The sequence below is a fragment of the Lepisma saccharinum genome, chromosome 1, assembly GCF_977018435.1.
Source record: "Lepisma saccharinum chromosome 1, izLepSacc3.1, whole genome shotgun sequence".
Classification (NCBI taxonomy): Eukaryota; Metazoa; Arthropoda; class Insecta; order Zygentoma; family Lepismatidae; genus Lepisma; species Lepisma saccharinum.
Genome location: NC_139229.1, coordinates 70,009,415 through 70,024,014, shown reverse-complemented (window position 1 = coordinate 70,024,014; position 14,600 = coordinate 70,009,415). Strand labels below are relative to the sequence as shown.

Genomic DNA, 14,600 nt, shown 5'->3' with positions numbered 1-14,600 from the left:
CCCCTTAACTAAAACAAAATTCATAACAGGACCCTGACAACAAAATATGATATGTCTGTTAAAAACCTCCTAAATCAATTTTTAAAATTAGTGCATTCGTTCACTATTTAATAAGAACTAGAATTATCAGTCTCCGAAGACAAAAATCTCTTTTAACAAACTATGCTGGCTCTGTCACAGCACAGTTCACTTCATAAATCACACACTGTAAACTGCAGGTTTATTTATTATGATATCTACTTATATTCTTCGTTGCAGGAAACAATGTTACAATAAACCTCACATACCAAAGCACACTAGATGACTGTACATATACAAAACAATCTGGCATGCAAACAATTTAACCCTAGAACACTACGGTACATAAACTTTACGTATGCTTTGCACTCAAATCTCTCCCCTACCTCCCACCTTGCACCAACTCACCCCTCTGCCTAGCAGTGTCTCGGGCATTCTGTCAGACGCGAGGCAGCACTGTTGTAAGGAGGGTGCAAGCATTGAACGTCTTTAGTTTGTTCGTTATTTTTTACTCTGTACCTCAATAATACGTAGCGCTAGTAAAATCGTGCACGGAATTTTGACATTCGTAAATTCGATTTTGATAATAGATTTTGAAAAACAAATGTTTAGAAGCATGCACTATTTCTTGTAAAACTTTAAAATTACATTCATTCCTTATTTACAGTGTTATAAATATTATTATTGTTTGTTTTTCATTGTTTGAACTTTTCGCCTTCATGCTTAATGTACGTAGAGGCTTGTCAATCAAGACATTCTATTAAAATATTCCTTGTTTAATAAGACCATGTTTATACATTTTTAAATGAAGAATAAAACACCAATACAAGGAAAATAGACAAAATAATGTTCAAAAAGAATAGTCACTTTGTTTTCATGATGTAGAGGCTCTGTTGAAAATTGATTTCTTCATGTATGTCAAATTTATGTAGCGCTAGTTACAATGTAATATGGGGACATGATAGTGTTCTAGGGTTAAGGCTCGGCTGGACCTTTAGCATGTGAATGGGCAAATTTTTTCAAATTTTCCTCTCCATTCGAAAAACCTCTTGGATATTTCGAAATGTGATTACATACGCTTAGAATTCCTTCTAGAGCATTGATGTGAATTTTCATGTAGTTTTCTTTCACTGTTGTCTAGATATTATCAATAGTTTAATAGACTTACGTAATCACAAAACTATTGATAATATCTAGACAACAGTGAAATAAACCTACACGAAAATTCACGTCAATGTTCTAGAAGGAATTCTAAGCGTATGTAATTTTTCATATTTTGAAATATCCAAGAGGTTTTTCGAATGGAGAGGAAAATTTGAAAAAATTCGCTCATCCACATGCTAATGATAATGAATTGGTGTTTTAAGTCCACTTTATGCACAGTAAGGCTAATTTGGACTGGACCTACAGTTTAAAGTGGGATCCGAACCACTATGCCTCCACCGGGTATCGAACCCGGGACACCTTGATTACAAGGCAATGACGTTACCACTGCGCCAACCGGGAGGCCTGATTCACATGCTAAAGGTCCGCCGAGCCTTAAAGGGATTCCATATTAGGCATAAGCAAAAATTCAGTGATGTATATGTTGCCCATATGATATCATATATGACGTCACACATATCTCAGAAGTGGTATGTGATGGAGAAAAATGTGTTACAAATCCGAAATCAGCATGCCAAAATTAGTTAAGAACACATATCCGCGGTGGCTCAGTCGGTAACGCGTCTGACTACCATGCTCAAGGTCCCGGGTTCAATCCCCGGCCGGTTCAAATCCGGGAACTTTTCTAACGGTGGAAGCGGCCCCGGCGCACACCCAGCGTCGAAAACATGGGTACCTGGGGGAAACCCTGGGGGGTAAAGGCGGTCAGGGGCATGATGCTGATCACATCACCCCCACTCACGACCGGATCAAGAAAGTGTGGGGCGTTACCCCCACACCCCCTATACGCCTTCATGGCATGGTGCTATGCACAGGGGAACACTTTACTTGACTTTTTTTTACACATATCCACTATGAGGATACAAAATGTGTTCCCTAGTGTTACAGGCATCATTTACCAGAGTTTTGCTTTAAAATATTTAAAAACTACATCGAATTTTAAGAATACCTGTTATGTAATCACTAGGGCTCGGGACTTTATGTTATACCATATTTTTTATTTGGCATCGAATGGAATACTGGGGTGATATCTTCAAGTATCTGATAAAAATCAACCAAAATAGACGATAAGGCACATTTTGACATATTTTACCATTTTTACAACATATTTCTTCAAAGTTTTCGTAATAAGACATTTTTCTGTGCAATTTGGTAAAATTGTCTTGCAAAAAAGTGGTTATTTTATAATTTATTCTTTATACCTTTAGCACAACATATAGTTTACATTATGGATGGCAGGATAAGGAAACTACGGACAAAGAAATGAAAAGCAGATGCAGTTTTTTCTTACCAACTAGTACAGAACAATAATAGTGCCTTCTTTTTTATCCCGCCAACAATTGATAGCCATTCAAACATTTCTTTGCCTTATTTTTTCGCTTCCCACAACAATCATTTAAAAGTTAGGTTGTTTTTCAGATTCTATATAGTTAAAATCTGCCTAAAAAAGATTTGTTGTTTTTGTGTATTGATTGCTTAGATTTACCAGAGCTGAAGCGAACTGCCAATTATGTTTTAGTTTCCAGAAAGGTGTAAGTCTGACATAATAGTAAATGATATAGGATAATTACAGTGAACCTCAGGATATTTCCCAATACATTCTTTGGTTAAAGAGATTCTGACTTCATTTAATAGCCCACCCCCACCCTAGTTGATCTTCAATGGAAGATACCGATTTCTTGTATAATGAGAAATTCGAAAGTACTGTTGCACATATTTTTGACCTTTCTGGGTATATTTCTTTTTCTGACATATTTTAAATTTTTTATGAATTATTTCCCAATTTTTATGACATAATTACATACATACTTTACAGTTGTATATGATAAAGGCCTGGGGCCTAGTAATCACATTATACAGTTTTTTGACATAATATTGGTACAAAAACAATGGAAACTATGAACTTTGCATAACTTCCAGGACAAATAGACTCCATGCAAGTGTTGTGTGGCATTTTTGTGGAACACGTGAACAATCAAAATCCTGGAAAAGTATCGACCGGTATCAGTAAATAAAATCCTATCGATACATCAGCATCGGCTCAGCCCAAATGTTTTCTCAATAGTTGCCAACTGACAATACGCGATAAATAAATTTTGGATCTCGCTAATAAAAAAATACATGCAAAAATAACCAACCTGAAAATTAAATTTCCAGCACAGTCTGCCTTCCATGCCTTTACCAAGGCAAAATCTCCTGTGATGGCTTCTTCAAGGATGTAACCTCTTCCAGCAAAGTCTCTACTCTCACGTGGAGACCCTGCAATGTCAACTTCTCCACTTGCAGTGTACTTGATCGGTGCACCACCTTCATGAACTAGCGTTCCGTAAGCAGTTGGTGTATAAAAGGCTGGGATCCCTGCTCCACCAGCTCTTATGCGCTCAGCTAAAGTTCCCTAAAAAGAGAGGGGTAAAATATGAACAGGACTCTCACTACTGTGTTGATACTGTTAATCCATTACTAAAATAATACTTCCATAGCTCAACAGTCCTCTTAAGGGCCAGAGCATGCCAGATTGGCTTTTTCATTGGGTGATGCATGGTCAGCTGATTGCAGTTATTCTCTGGCTTTCAAGAACGGAGCCCAATACTTCTTTCCAAATAGCTCCCCAGTTGTCCTCGTGATGCTGTGTCAATGCCAAATATTTGGGGTTCCAACCGGGAATCTTACATGGGACCACTCGCACCATTATAATGTCTATACTTGAATATTTTTGCATCATCTTACATAAAATGCATTGTTTGTTTGCATTTACGTTTGTTCCTCCTTTCCCAATAATACAATTGAGAAGGTAATCTCCTGCTTTGGGAGTGTCCCATTAAAATTTTAATCTAACCACCATTCGTCATCATCGCTGCAATTAGTCACAAGTAACAGAAAGGTGTTGCCCCGCACCGTGACAGTGTGGTCTAAGGCATTGTGCTTTGGGCTCAAGCTACGGGATGCAAGCAGGTTAGAGTCTCTTGGGGAAAACGTAACAACTTTTCTCCCAAGATTTCAGCCTGTATATGGGACCAGTGGCCACCCACCATCATGAGGAAATTGATCCCGGTCATGGAAACCTACGACGATGACTGTGGGTTCATCATGTTGACCACACGTCACCCCATAACTGTTTGAATGATCTCCAACCTTGGCAGATGGGAGTGAGGCCGGCAGTTGGTAAGTATGCCCTGGCCCTCATAAGCTGTTGTGCCACAGATTATTATTTATTAACAGAAAAGTGTCGGAGAAATAAGAGAAATGAAATGCATAATACAAAACAATTCAAGTCAATATGTGTACAGCTCACTAAAAAAATGAACAGAGCAATTCCAGAGGTATAACAGACTGACACTTAGAAGCAGTTCTATTTATATGTTATTTCTTTCTTTGTATATAATTCATGAAACATATAATGGAAAAAATATAACCCAAAAAATTTATAGTGTTTCTTCTTGCATAGCAAATTTCTTCAAATTAATTCTGCCAGCACTAAATAAAAATAAATTTGAAGGTAACAGACTGACACAACTGGCAACCTATGAATCTGCATTTTCTGAATCGAAGTTAGTGGAACAGATCTTGATTAGGTAATTTTTATAGACAAATTTTACAATTTATTAACACATGTATATTCACAATGTAACGATATTCTCCTTTAAAACAATGTACAGCACATTGCTTTTCACTGATATAGAATTTTTGATCATCAAGGTTGACATTTTCATGGAATTGCTCAACAAGTTCATGTTTACTGTCCATTTTGATGCCTACACATCAATACTCTATTCATTACCAATAAAAGACAGCAGTGCATACAACACTAAACTCAACACACAACACTTCATTAGTCTCTCTTTCTGAGTTGTTTGTTCAAAGTGTCCACAAAACACACTAAAACTCCCAAAGTTATCTTACTGAAAGCAAAAACTAGAAGACACAAGTGAAATTTGCACAAATGCAAACTTATGTGGAATCTGCGAACACTGTAATACATAGGAATACACATTCTGAAAGGTATCTATTTGCCAACACTTAGAATTAAATGTGATTAACTTACATGCATGCACAAAAAGAAAACTGTGTAACCTGACACTACCTGAGGTGTTAGTTCAACTTCCAATTCTCCAGACAAATACTGCCTCTCAAATTCAGCATTTTCACCAACATATGAAGAAATCATACGTTTTATTTGCCTTTTCTGCAGCAAAAGGCCTAGGCCGAAATTATCCACACCAGCATTATTGCTAACTACAGTGAGGTCCTTGGTACCAGCTTTCACCAAAGCACCAATCAGGTTTTCAGGTATCCCACAAAGACCAAAACCTGAAAAATATTTTTAATAATCAATAATATTCAGAACATATGATAAATACTACAAGATCATCTTCAATTTTTTAAAGATATTTCATAACCAACTTGCTAATTGGTTTTGGAAATAACGAATTCCTTCAATTAAACAAAGTTAATTGCTATTGCAACTACTTCTTCGGAACAGCACACATTCTACAGAGGATTATCCTGGCCGTAGGTCCAGGCACCAGAGCCTCGTTAGTCTGCAAAATGAACTCGAAAGTGTACTATGTGGAAGTGAGGTTGACATTTGGGTGTTCTCAGAAATGGTCACTGCCTTTAATCACCATTAGTTACTTCAAGGGCAATAAAAAGATTCTACTCTGAAGGCAACTTCCATTATTAAAATCATACAAAATATCACTTACTTAGCTAGAAAAGTTGAACATTTGAATAATTTATGCATGGATTTATATTAATTTCTCACTGGAGAAATCCAATCTAAAATAAATTTGGAACAAGGGGTTGCACCAGCATACTTCAAATATAATGCTCAGACTGAAAACTGTTATTTTTTATAGTTAATTTTTAGCACCACTTTTAGCATATTACAATATGCAATAATCATGTAACAAACAATACTCAAACCTTAAAAAAACACTCACCTCCAACAAGAAGTTTTGATCCATCACGAACATCTTTTACAGCTGCTTCTGCAGAAGAAAAAAATTTGGCTTTTCTTCTAGAACTTGTTGAAAACCAGCATAAACTCTGAAAAAGGAAAATCTATTTGAAAGACTGGTCAATAAATGAACTTATGCCATTACCAGATTTTTAAAAATTTCACTAGTCAGGCAAATAATATTAATTGGGTACCTTTGAAATTAACTAAACATTTGTCTTGTACAATTTTCCTCTCCATTCGAAAAACCGCTGTTATATTCCAAAATATGAACATTTATGTATGCTTAGAATTCCTTCTAGAGCATTGACGTGAATTTTCATGTGGTTTGCTTTCACTGTTGTAGAGATATTATCAAAAGTTTATTTATTACGTAAATCTATTAATAGCATATTGGTTATGTGCGTATTACTCACTATGTATAAACAAAAATACGTTAAAAGCATTAAATTTCATCTACTTATGTAAGTGAGTATATATTCGTTGTAAACTACGTTTCAAAAGCTTACTGCTTCCTTCTTCAGGTGGTCGTATTTCAGGCTCGGAACATAAAGCCACGTCGGAGAAGTGTCATATGAGGATTTAAAACACTTCATGTTAAAAACCCTTAAAACTCACGAAACAAGCATGTTAAAATCACCAACATGGTATGCTTGAATGGCTGTTGGAAGCCCTAGTTCCCTGCCAAGGTGAAGCATGCGAGCAGCTGACGCCGTGCTATGTTGGTGATTTTAACATGTTTGTTTCGTGAGTTTTAAGGGTTTTTAACAAAGGTAGTTTTAAATTTGTATGTGTCGAGCGCCATGAAGTGTTTTTAACCCCAACCTTTTACCTAGTATCCTCATATGACACTTCTCCGACCTGGCTTGATGTTCCGAGCCTAAAATACGACCACGTGAAGAAGGAAGCAGTAAAGCTTCCGAAACATAGTTTACAACAAATATATACTCAAAGTAGACAAAATTTAATACTTTTAACGTATTTTTGTTTAAGTCTATTAAACTTTTGATAATATCTCGACAACAGTGAAAGCAAACCACATGAAAATTCACGTCAATGCTCTAGAAGGAATTCTAAGCATACATAATTGTTCATATTTTGGAATATCACAGCGGTTTTTCGAATGGAGAGGATTTTTTTTAAAAAAAATTGCCCATTTGGCTGCCAAAGGTCCAGTCGAGCCTTAAAGCAAAATTTCTGCCATATCTAGTATGACCACAGTGTAAAAAAAAAAGCTAGTATGAAGACATAGAAATTTTGTTGGTACTAAACACACAGTATTTGTATCCTTATTCAAGCTGTCTGCTGTGATGAAGATGAATGGTCAATTTATTAAATACATGAAGGAATAACACCCAGGATTAGAATTTAGGGTCAAAGTTCAGATTGTTTAATTCAGAATTAATCATGGTACACATGAATTTTTTACATGATTTGCTTTCTATTTATGACTGTTAACATGACAGTTTTAATGATTACTTCCTGCACCTTCCGGAGAACGATTTCTCATTTCCATACACTCCCTATGACTTTGTGTTTGTTAGCAGCCATTACTTAACTCTGGTCTTGGATAGAGGCTGCTGTTGTCATCTACTTCACGTGCACGTGGGGTACGAATAAGTATAACATCGCTAAATGCATGGTTGTTGTTAGGTTAGGTGCGTCAGGTTTCATGTTTTTAGCCTTAAAAAAATGTCACTAAATGCTTCAGGTAAAACTCCATGCCTGACACAACCAGACTGCGGCTCAGTGCAAAGCACAGATGCTAGTGTAAGCTACTTTCAAATCATAATTTCTCCAGTAAATAATAGCCTCCCCGATGGCACAGTGGTTGCGTTATTGCCTTGAAATCAAGGGGTCCGAGTTCGATACCTGGTGGAGGCACAAGTGGTTCGGATCTCACGTTAACCTGTAGGTCCGGTACCGATTAGCCTTACTGTGCATAAAGTGGACTTAAAACAGCAAATCAATCAATCCAGTAAATAATATTTTAGTGAAGCTTTTAACTGTGCTAATTAGTTTCTCCAAGATTGGAACTTACTTCCACAATTATTTCCAGTACTTCCCAATGCTCCTATAAACTTGTGAAAAATCATTAAACACATCATAAAGCAGTGTGCGAATTAATGGAGGCAGAGGGGTGTCAGAGATTACACTTATACATACACACACACACAAAAGGATTTAATCCTCAGCCAAATAAAATTATGCTACTATCCCCTTCAAAGAAAATGGAACTGGAAGCATACATATACCATTTCTTAACTACAGTATGTAACAAAACATGATTGAAAAATCATTCGTATCCATTAATGGTCCAGTCATCAAGGATTTCTCTGCCGAAAAGTATGTATGTAGACTTGTGGATTCTGCAACTGATTAACCTCACCAATCCGAGACAACAGCAGGCTGTTTTCCAAAGTTTTCATGGCATAATGCTGATATTTTACATGTATTAAAGTGTTCACAAGGAACTTGTAGGTAGGTCATATGGACGTTAGGTTTCAACTTGGCAATATAAATTTCGTCAAATTCTTATTGTTATTAGTTCGATACTTCTTTTTTGTGTATGAGTTTTCTTAGAATATAAATATCGTAACTGTTACTAAATTATGTGAAAATGTTCCAAGATTTAATGACCTAGGTTTAAACCAATGTTCTAAGGTGCTTAGAACCGCATGTCTAGTTTACCAACTACACATATATATATAAATTTGCATTTTAAAAAAACCAAAAACTCCCAAAATGAGTGGCCGCGGTGGTTCAGTCGGTAACACGTCTGACTACCATGCTCAAGGTCCCGGGTTCGATCCCCGGCCGGTTCAAATCCGGGAACTTTTCTAACGTTGGAAGCGGCTCCAGCGCCCACCCAGCGTCGAATGACATGGGTACCTGGGGGAAACCCTGGGGGGTAAAGGCGGTCAGGGGCGTGATGCTGATCACATCACCCCCACTCACGACCGGATCAAGAAAGTGTGGGGCGTTACCCCCACACCCCCTATATGCCTTCATGGCGTGGTGCTAAGCACAGGGGAGCACTTTACCTTTTTTACCTTTACCCAAAATGAAATTACAAGTACGGCACTGAGCAGGCATCCCCCACCCCCAAAGCTAAAAGCTTAATTCGTCGCATAGTGTCCCAAAGCCTGATTTACACTATGCCAGTTTTACAGTAGCTGGATAAAGGTAACGGTTCCAATTGTTTTATATTTTTCAAATTCTCCTAGCAGGAAGACTAATTATCATAGAATTTTGGCAATCATTGTCACACAAAATTTGAACCTTCCTTAAAGTAATGAGCCATCGAACCATGTTAAAATTGCATTCGTAGCATGATGAAATTGCAATAAAACAAAAGGAACTTGGGCCAAGAGTTATAACTAACTAAATTTTTTAAGCTCCAAATGGTATGTTGAATGCAAGCTTCATATTCATTTCATGTGACATACACTGTAATGACGCACTCACAATTCCAATACTCAGGACAAAACAAAATTTTCATTTTTGTGATATATTCACTTGAACTTTGCAGTTTGATCTTCATTTCAACAATTCGACATGACTGAAAAGATATTAGGCCTCCTCAAAAAATTACTGCCTCCATGAAACAAACATTTGATGGGAACCCTCAGGAACTAGCGACTCATGAGGACATTTAATTGAGGAGGAAAGGAAGCAATAGGGAAGGGGGAGAGATGAAGAACGCTGCATACAAACTTCATGGATGCCGTGCATACAGAAGGATCTAAAAAAATTTCACTCAGTAACAATATCTGTACGTTCATTGCAGAATAGATGTGAAAAAAGAGATGCAAGAATGGGTTAGGGGGTTGACTACCATATGTTATATGATCTATGCATGCTGTGTGGAAGAAAAACAAAGGTGTTCATAACATTGGAATACCTATGAAATTGGTATGAATGAAGAATATAGAGAATGTCTCTAATTACGTTAATATTTGGTATACTAACTAAATTTGGCCTTCTAATCACGAATCTGTTGTTAAAATACCGCGGACGCATGTAAAAATTCACAGGTAGCCCCCACGAACCATTTCTGGCAAGGTTAGGTTAGGCAAGCATAGTTAAAATTTTGTTCGTAAAACAATGCGAAATTTTAAGAAATCCGATTTCCGGATATGGAAAATTTACCCCACTTTCAACTGTAGGTCCAGTCTCGATTAGCCTTACTGTGCATAAAGTGGACTTAAAACACCAATTCAATCAACCATCTAGTATTATCATATGTCGGATGCTGCTTCTTTCAAAATATTTATAGGTATGGCCAGAGATGACCCGACCCCTCTCCGATTTTCTTTATATATGACATACTCACTAATTGAGGCCTCCTAATCACGAATCTGAAGTTAAAATTTGTCGGTCATGTCTAGAAATTGCGAACCATTGACGCTAGCCTCACAAACCATTTGCGCTAGCCCCACAAACCATTGGCACTAGCCCCACGAACCATTGGCACGTGGTTAGGTTAGTTTCGGTTAGGTTAGGCAAAAATAGTTAAAATTTTGTGTCGTGGAAGTATCAGGATCTAGAAATTGGAAATAATTGCGAACCATTGACGCTAGCCCCACAAACCATTGGCACGTGGTTAGGTTAGTTTGGTTAGGTTAGGCAAACATAGTTAAAATTTGGGGTAACACTTTACTATACCTGAGACAGATTTCTTCAAATTTACAGGAGAAAGTACTTAAGCAAATCATTTTCTGTAGCGTTGTTGATGTTCGGGAATGTAATTTTGATTCATTTTAATGCGAATGCATGTGGTTTTGTACGAAAATCTATTTCCGACGCGCTATTGCTGCTGTCGCCATTTGCTTCCTGCATGAGAGCACAATACGCTCTCGTATTATCCGTATATGCTAAATTGAACGAAAGGATTGCTAATGAAACCAAACCTAACAAGCCTAACCTAACCTACCATACCTCATCCCCGTGATGGTTTGTGGGGCTATAGTGAATTTTTGGGCTAACGTCAATGGTTTTTCTGGCTCAAGGAACGATCAACGGTAAGCTATCGCCATGTTTTGTGTGGAAATAAACAAGAACAGTAAGTACTCGTAAATGTAAGAAATATACATTACTTTCCTAACAAATTCAATTATTTCACCTAAATAAGTGTTCCGGAATGCAGAATAGTACGTTAGCAATGTAAAAAAGTGCGAAAGAAATGATTCCCAGGTGTCTCAGGTATAGTAAAGTAGTACCAAATTGGGTGTCGTGGTAGTATCAGGAATACGTATATTTGTTTGTGAAACAAAAAAATTCGCGAAAATCGACAGTTTCCATTCCGAAAAATAACGCCTTGTTTTCGCTTATTTTGCAATTTCTAGAAGTTGCCGACAAATTTTAACTTCACATTCGTGATTAGAAAGCCTCAATTAGTGAGTAGGCCAAATATAAAGAAAATCTGAGTGGGGTCCGGTCATCTCAAGTCGTTCCTATTTATAATGTAAAAACAAGATTCATTTAGTTTTTACCTGACTCGTACGAGTATATAAGTATATTGAGGACCTTAGATGATTTTTCCACATTACACTGTACATGAAAGTCCGACCGAACGTCATTTCTTTAGACTACGCAGTTGCACGAATATCATGGATCCACAAGCTCTCCTTGCTGTAGCAGCTGAAGGTCAACAAGTTCCGATACAATTTATGCCCTTCCTCCACTTCATTTACAACATACAGATACAGTAAGAATTCTAAGCATCCGGTATATTTACATAACAGCAAGGGCCTGTGTAACCCTTGCACTTCTTACCGCACGTGCTTTTCTTGCGTGTTTCGTGCGCATGCTAGCCTAATTCGGGTGTCACTTTTAGCACATGCTATTGCGCTCCGTCTCGCCCTTCGACTTGCTTAATTATTTGGAATAGCGCTTTTTTCCTACATAATTAACAAAAGAATGTACTTTCCGTGACGTCAAAAATACGGAGGACGCCAATCGTGTTTGCTGAGGTGTGCGACCAATCTAGACCTCTGAAATCTGTGCCTGAAATCCCAAGCTAAGCTAACCGGTAGCAGACGACGCCAAACCCTAGGTTTGTAAACCTACGGCCACAGGCTTACAGCAGCGTTGCAAACCTCATGTTTAGAAAAAGTGTTGTTCATGGACGTCCGCAGTATTTCTTTCCACCAGGGAGGATTAAGAGAAGTTTGTTTTTTTCAGGGGTTGGGGTAAACTAGGTATATTTCCCTTCTCAAAATATCTGCAACGCTCTTACAATAATTAACAATTTGATGTGACTGAAATGAAATTGTATGTGTGAAAATGGTTGACATTCATTTTTCAGGAAGTGTCTCCTTGCCTTGCCCCTTCTGGACATCCATGGTGTCGTTTAAACTCCGAAATTATGCTACATACTACTAAATTGTTCTGTGATTTTCATATTATTAATATTAACTTATAACAAAAACATAAATATAAATTCGAATGGTTCAACCAACGGCATGGGTTCGACGTTATACGAGGGTCACTATTTATATTTTGAGCCTAACAATGAAAAAACAGGAATTTGGCATTGAAAACTGCTTTATCGTTTTTCGAAGTATTCTCCTTTATGGTCAATACACTTTTGCACTCGTTCGAACCATTTGTCAAAGCGCCTCCCCGATGGCGCAGTGGTAGTGTCGTCGCCTTGCAAGCAAGGGGTCCCGGGTTCGATACCCGGTGGAGGCACAAGTGGTTCGGATCCCACTTTAAACTGTAGGTCCAGTCCCAATTAGCCTTACTGTGCATAAAGTGGACTTAAAACATCAAATCAACAAATCAACAACATTTGTCAAAGCAGTTTTTCCAATCTTCTTGAGACACCTCCATAATATGGTTTTTGAACGCATCAACGGCGTCTTCCGCCCACGAAAATCGTTGTCCACGCAATTTATTCTTGACATTCGGGAACAAGAAGTCATTGGGTGCCAAATCAGGACTGTACGGCGGATGACCCATCAATTCCATTTTTTGACTGTTCATAAAGTCGGTTGTTAGACGAGATGTGTGACAACTGGCATTGTTTTGATGAAGAATGATCCGATGGCGTTTGTTTGTTTTCCGTATTTGACCGAAGACTTCTGGCAAACAAATTGTTGTGTACCATTCAGAGTTGACCGTTCTACGTTCCTCTAAAGGCACAGTTGCCACATGACCAGTTTTCCCGAAAAAAACAGGCGACCATTTGTTTCGATGTGCTTCGAGCGCGAACAACTTTTGTTGGATTGGGTTCATCTTGAAACACCTATACAGTCGACTGCTGTTTACGTTCCGGCTCATATGCATATAGCCATGATTCGTCACCTGTTACAATCTTATATACGTCTTTTGAAGCACCACGATTGTATTTATTGAGCATTTGTTTGCACCAATTGACGCGAGCGCCTTTTTGAGTTTTTGTCAAATTGTGTGGGATCCAACGAGAACATACCTTTCTCACAGCTAAATGATCATGTAATATTTTATATATGCTGGAGGAAATAATGCCTATGGTTGCCTCAATCTCACAGTATGTCACATGACGATCTTGCAGTATTAGGTTTTGCACAGCATCAATGTTTTCTTGAACAACAACTGATTTTGGACGACCTTCGCGAATCTCGTCGGTGAGCGAATGGCAGCCACGATTAAATTCGTTATACCAGCGTTTCACAGTGGCAAAGGATGGTGCTTCACCGCCAAATGCGGAAGTAAGTTGATCGATGCACTCTTGTCTTGATAATCCACGTCGAAAATCGTAAAAAATCATCGCACGACAATGTTCACGATTTTATTCCATTTTATTGTTGTCGTGCAATCTCCAAGGCAACATAAACAACACAAATGAAGCTACTGACAAAACATTTGAAGTACGTTATGGTCAATAATGCCAGACGATTCCGTGCAAACGTCAAACCGCGCCTAACTTCAATCAGTGTTGCCAAGGCTCAAAATATAAATAATGACCCTCGTACGTGAAAAGTTTGAGAAAATTCAACCACAACGAGAAGAGGCCCTCTTGTTTTATTTATATACCCAACTTACAAACGACTTTTTAAACTTGTGCGAGATTTAGCACCATTATGCTTGGGTTAGCTTCACTGAATACGCGCCAGCGAGACACAGGTCCTGCAAGAGGAGGGGCTCCAGCCTTGTCGGGTATGAATGGTTGACTGCAAAGGAAATTTGAGCCGGTGTTGCATCAAGGAGGGTTTTTTTCCAGTAACAGGGAATTCTGAATCAAAAATCTAATAGGAAGGGGGAAAAAGAGAAACCTAAAATTGAGCGGGATACGGGAAAACTAGATACACATTGATGTGCTAAATTCTTGTTTCTGTTTTTAGCTTGTAGGAGAGCATAAGCATCAGAAATATTAGGATCTCTGTTTTCCGTTTATGTATGAACTCAGCTGGTAATAATTGAGATAAAAAGGGCAAAAATAAATAAATAAATAATTGTTAATGAAAGCTGAAGA

General features: G+C 37.9%; 1 protein-coding gene across 2 annotated transcripts in view; it reads right to left on the bottom strand.

The window, feature by feature from the left end:
• The window catches only part of SCOT (Succinyl-CoA:3-ketoacid CoA transferase), a 31,930-nt gene extending 19,788 nt beyond the window's left edge, over window positions 1–12,142 (bottom strand). The window contains exons 1-4 of one of the 2 annotated variants that reach the window (XM_083132760.1): window positions 11,918–12,142; window positions 6,123–6,228; window positions 5,264–5,490; window positions 3,321–3,577 (exon numbers count right to left, since the gene is read on the bottom strand). In XM_083132760.1, the coding sequence (XP_082988886.1) occupies window positions 3,321–3,577; window positions 5,264–5,490; window positions 6,123–6,228; window positions 11,918–11,950 (623 nt within the window). In that variant the 5' untranslated portion in view covers window positions 11,951–12,142. Of the gene's footprint in view, window positions 1–3,320; window positions 3,578–5,263; window positions 5,491–6,122; window positions 6,229–11,634 lie in introns of both variants that reach the window. The other variant, XM_083132755.1, reaches the window with a different exon arrangement.
• Between the last annotated feature and the right edge of the window lie 2,458 nt (window positions 12,143–14,600).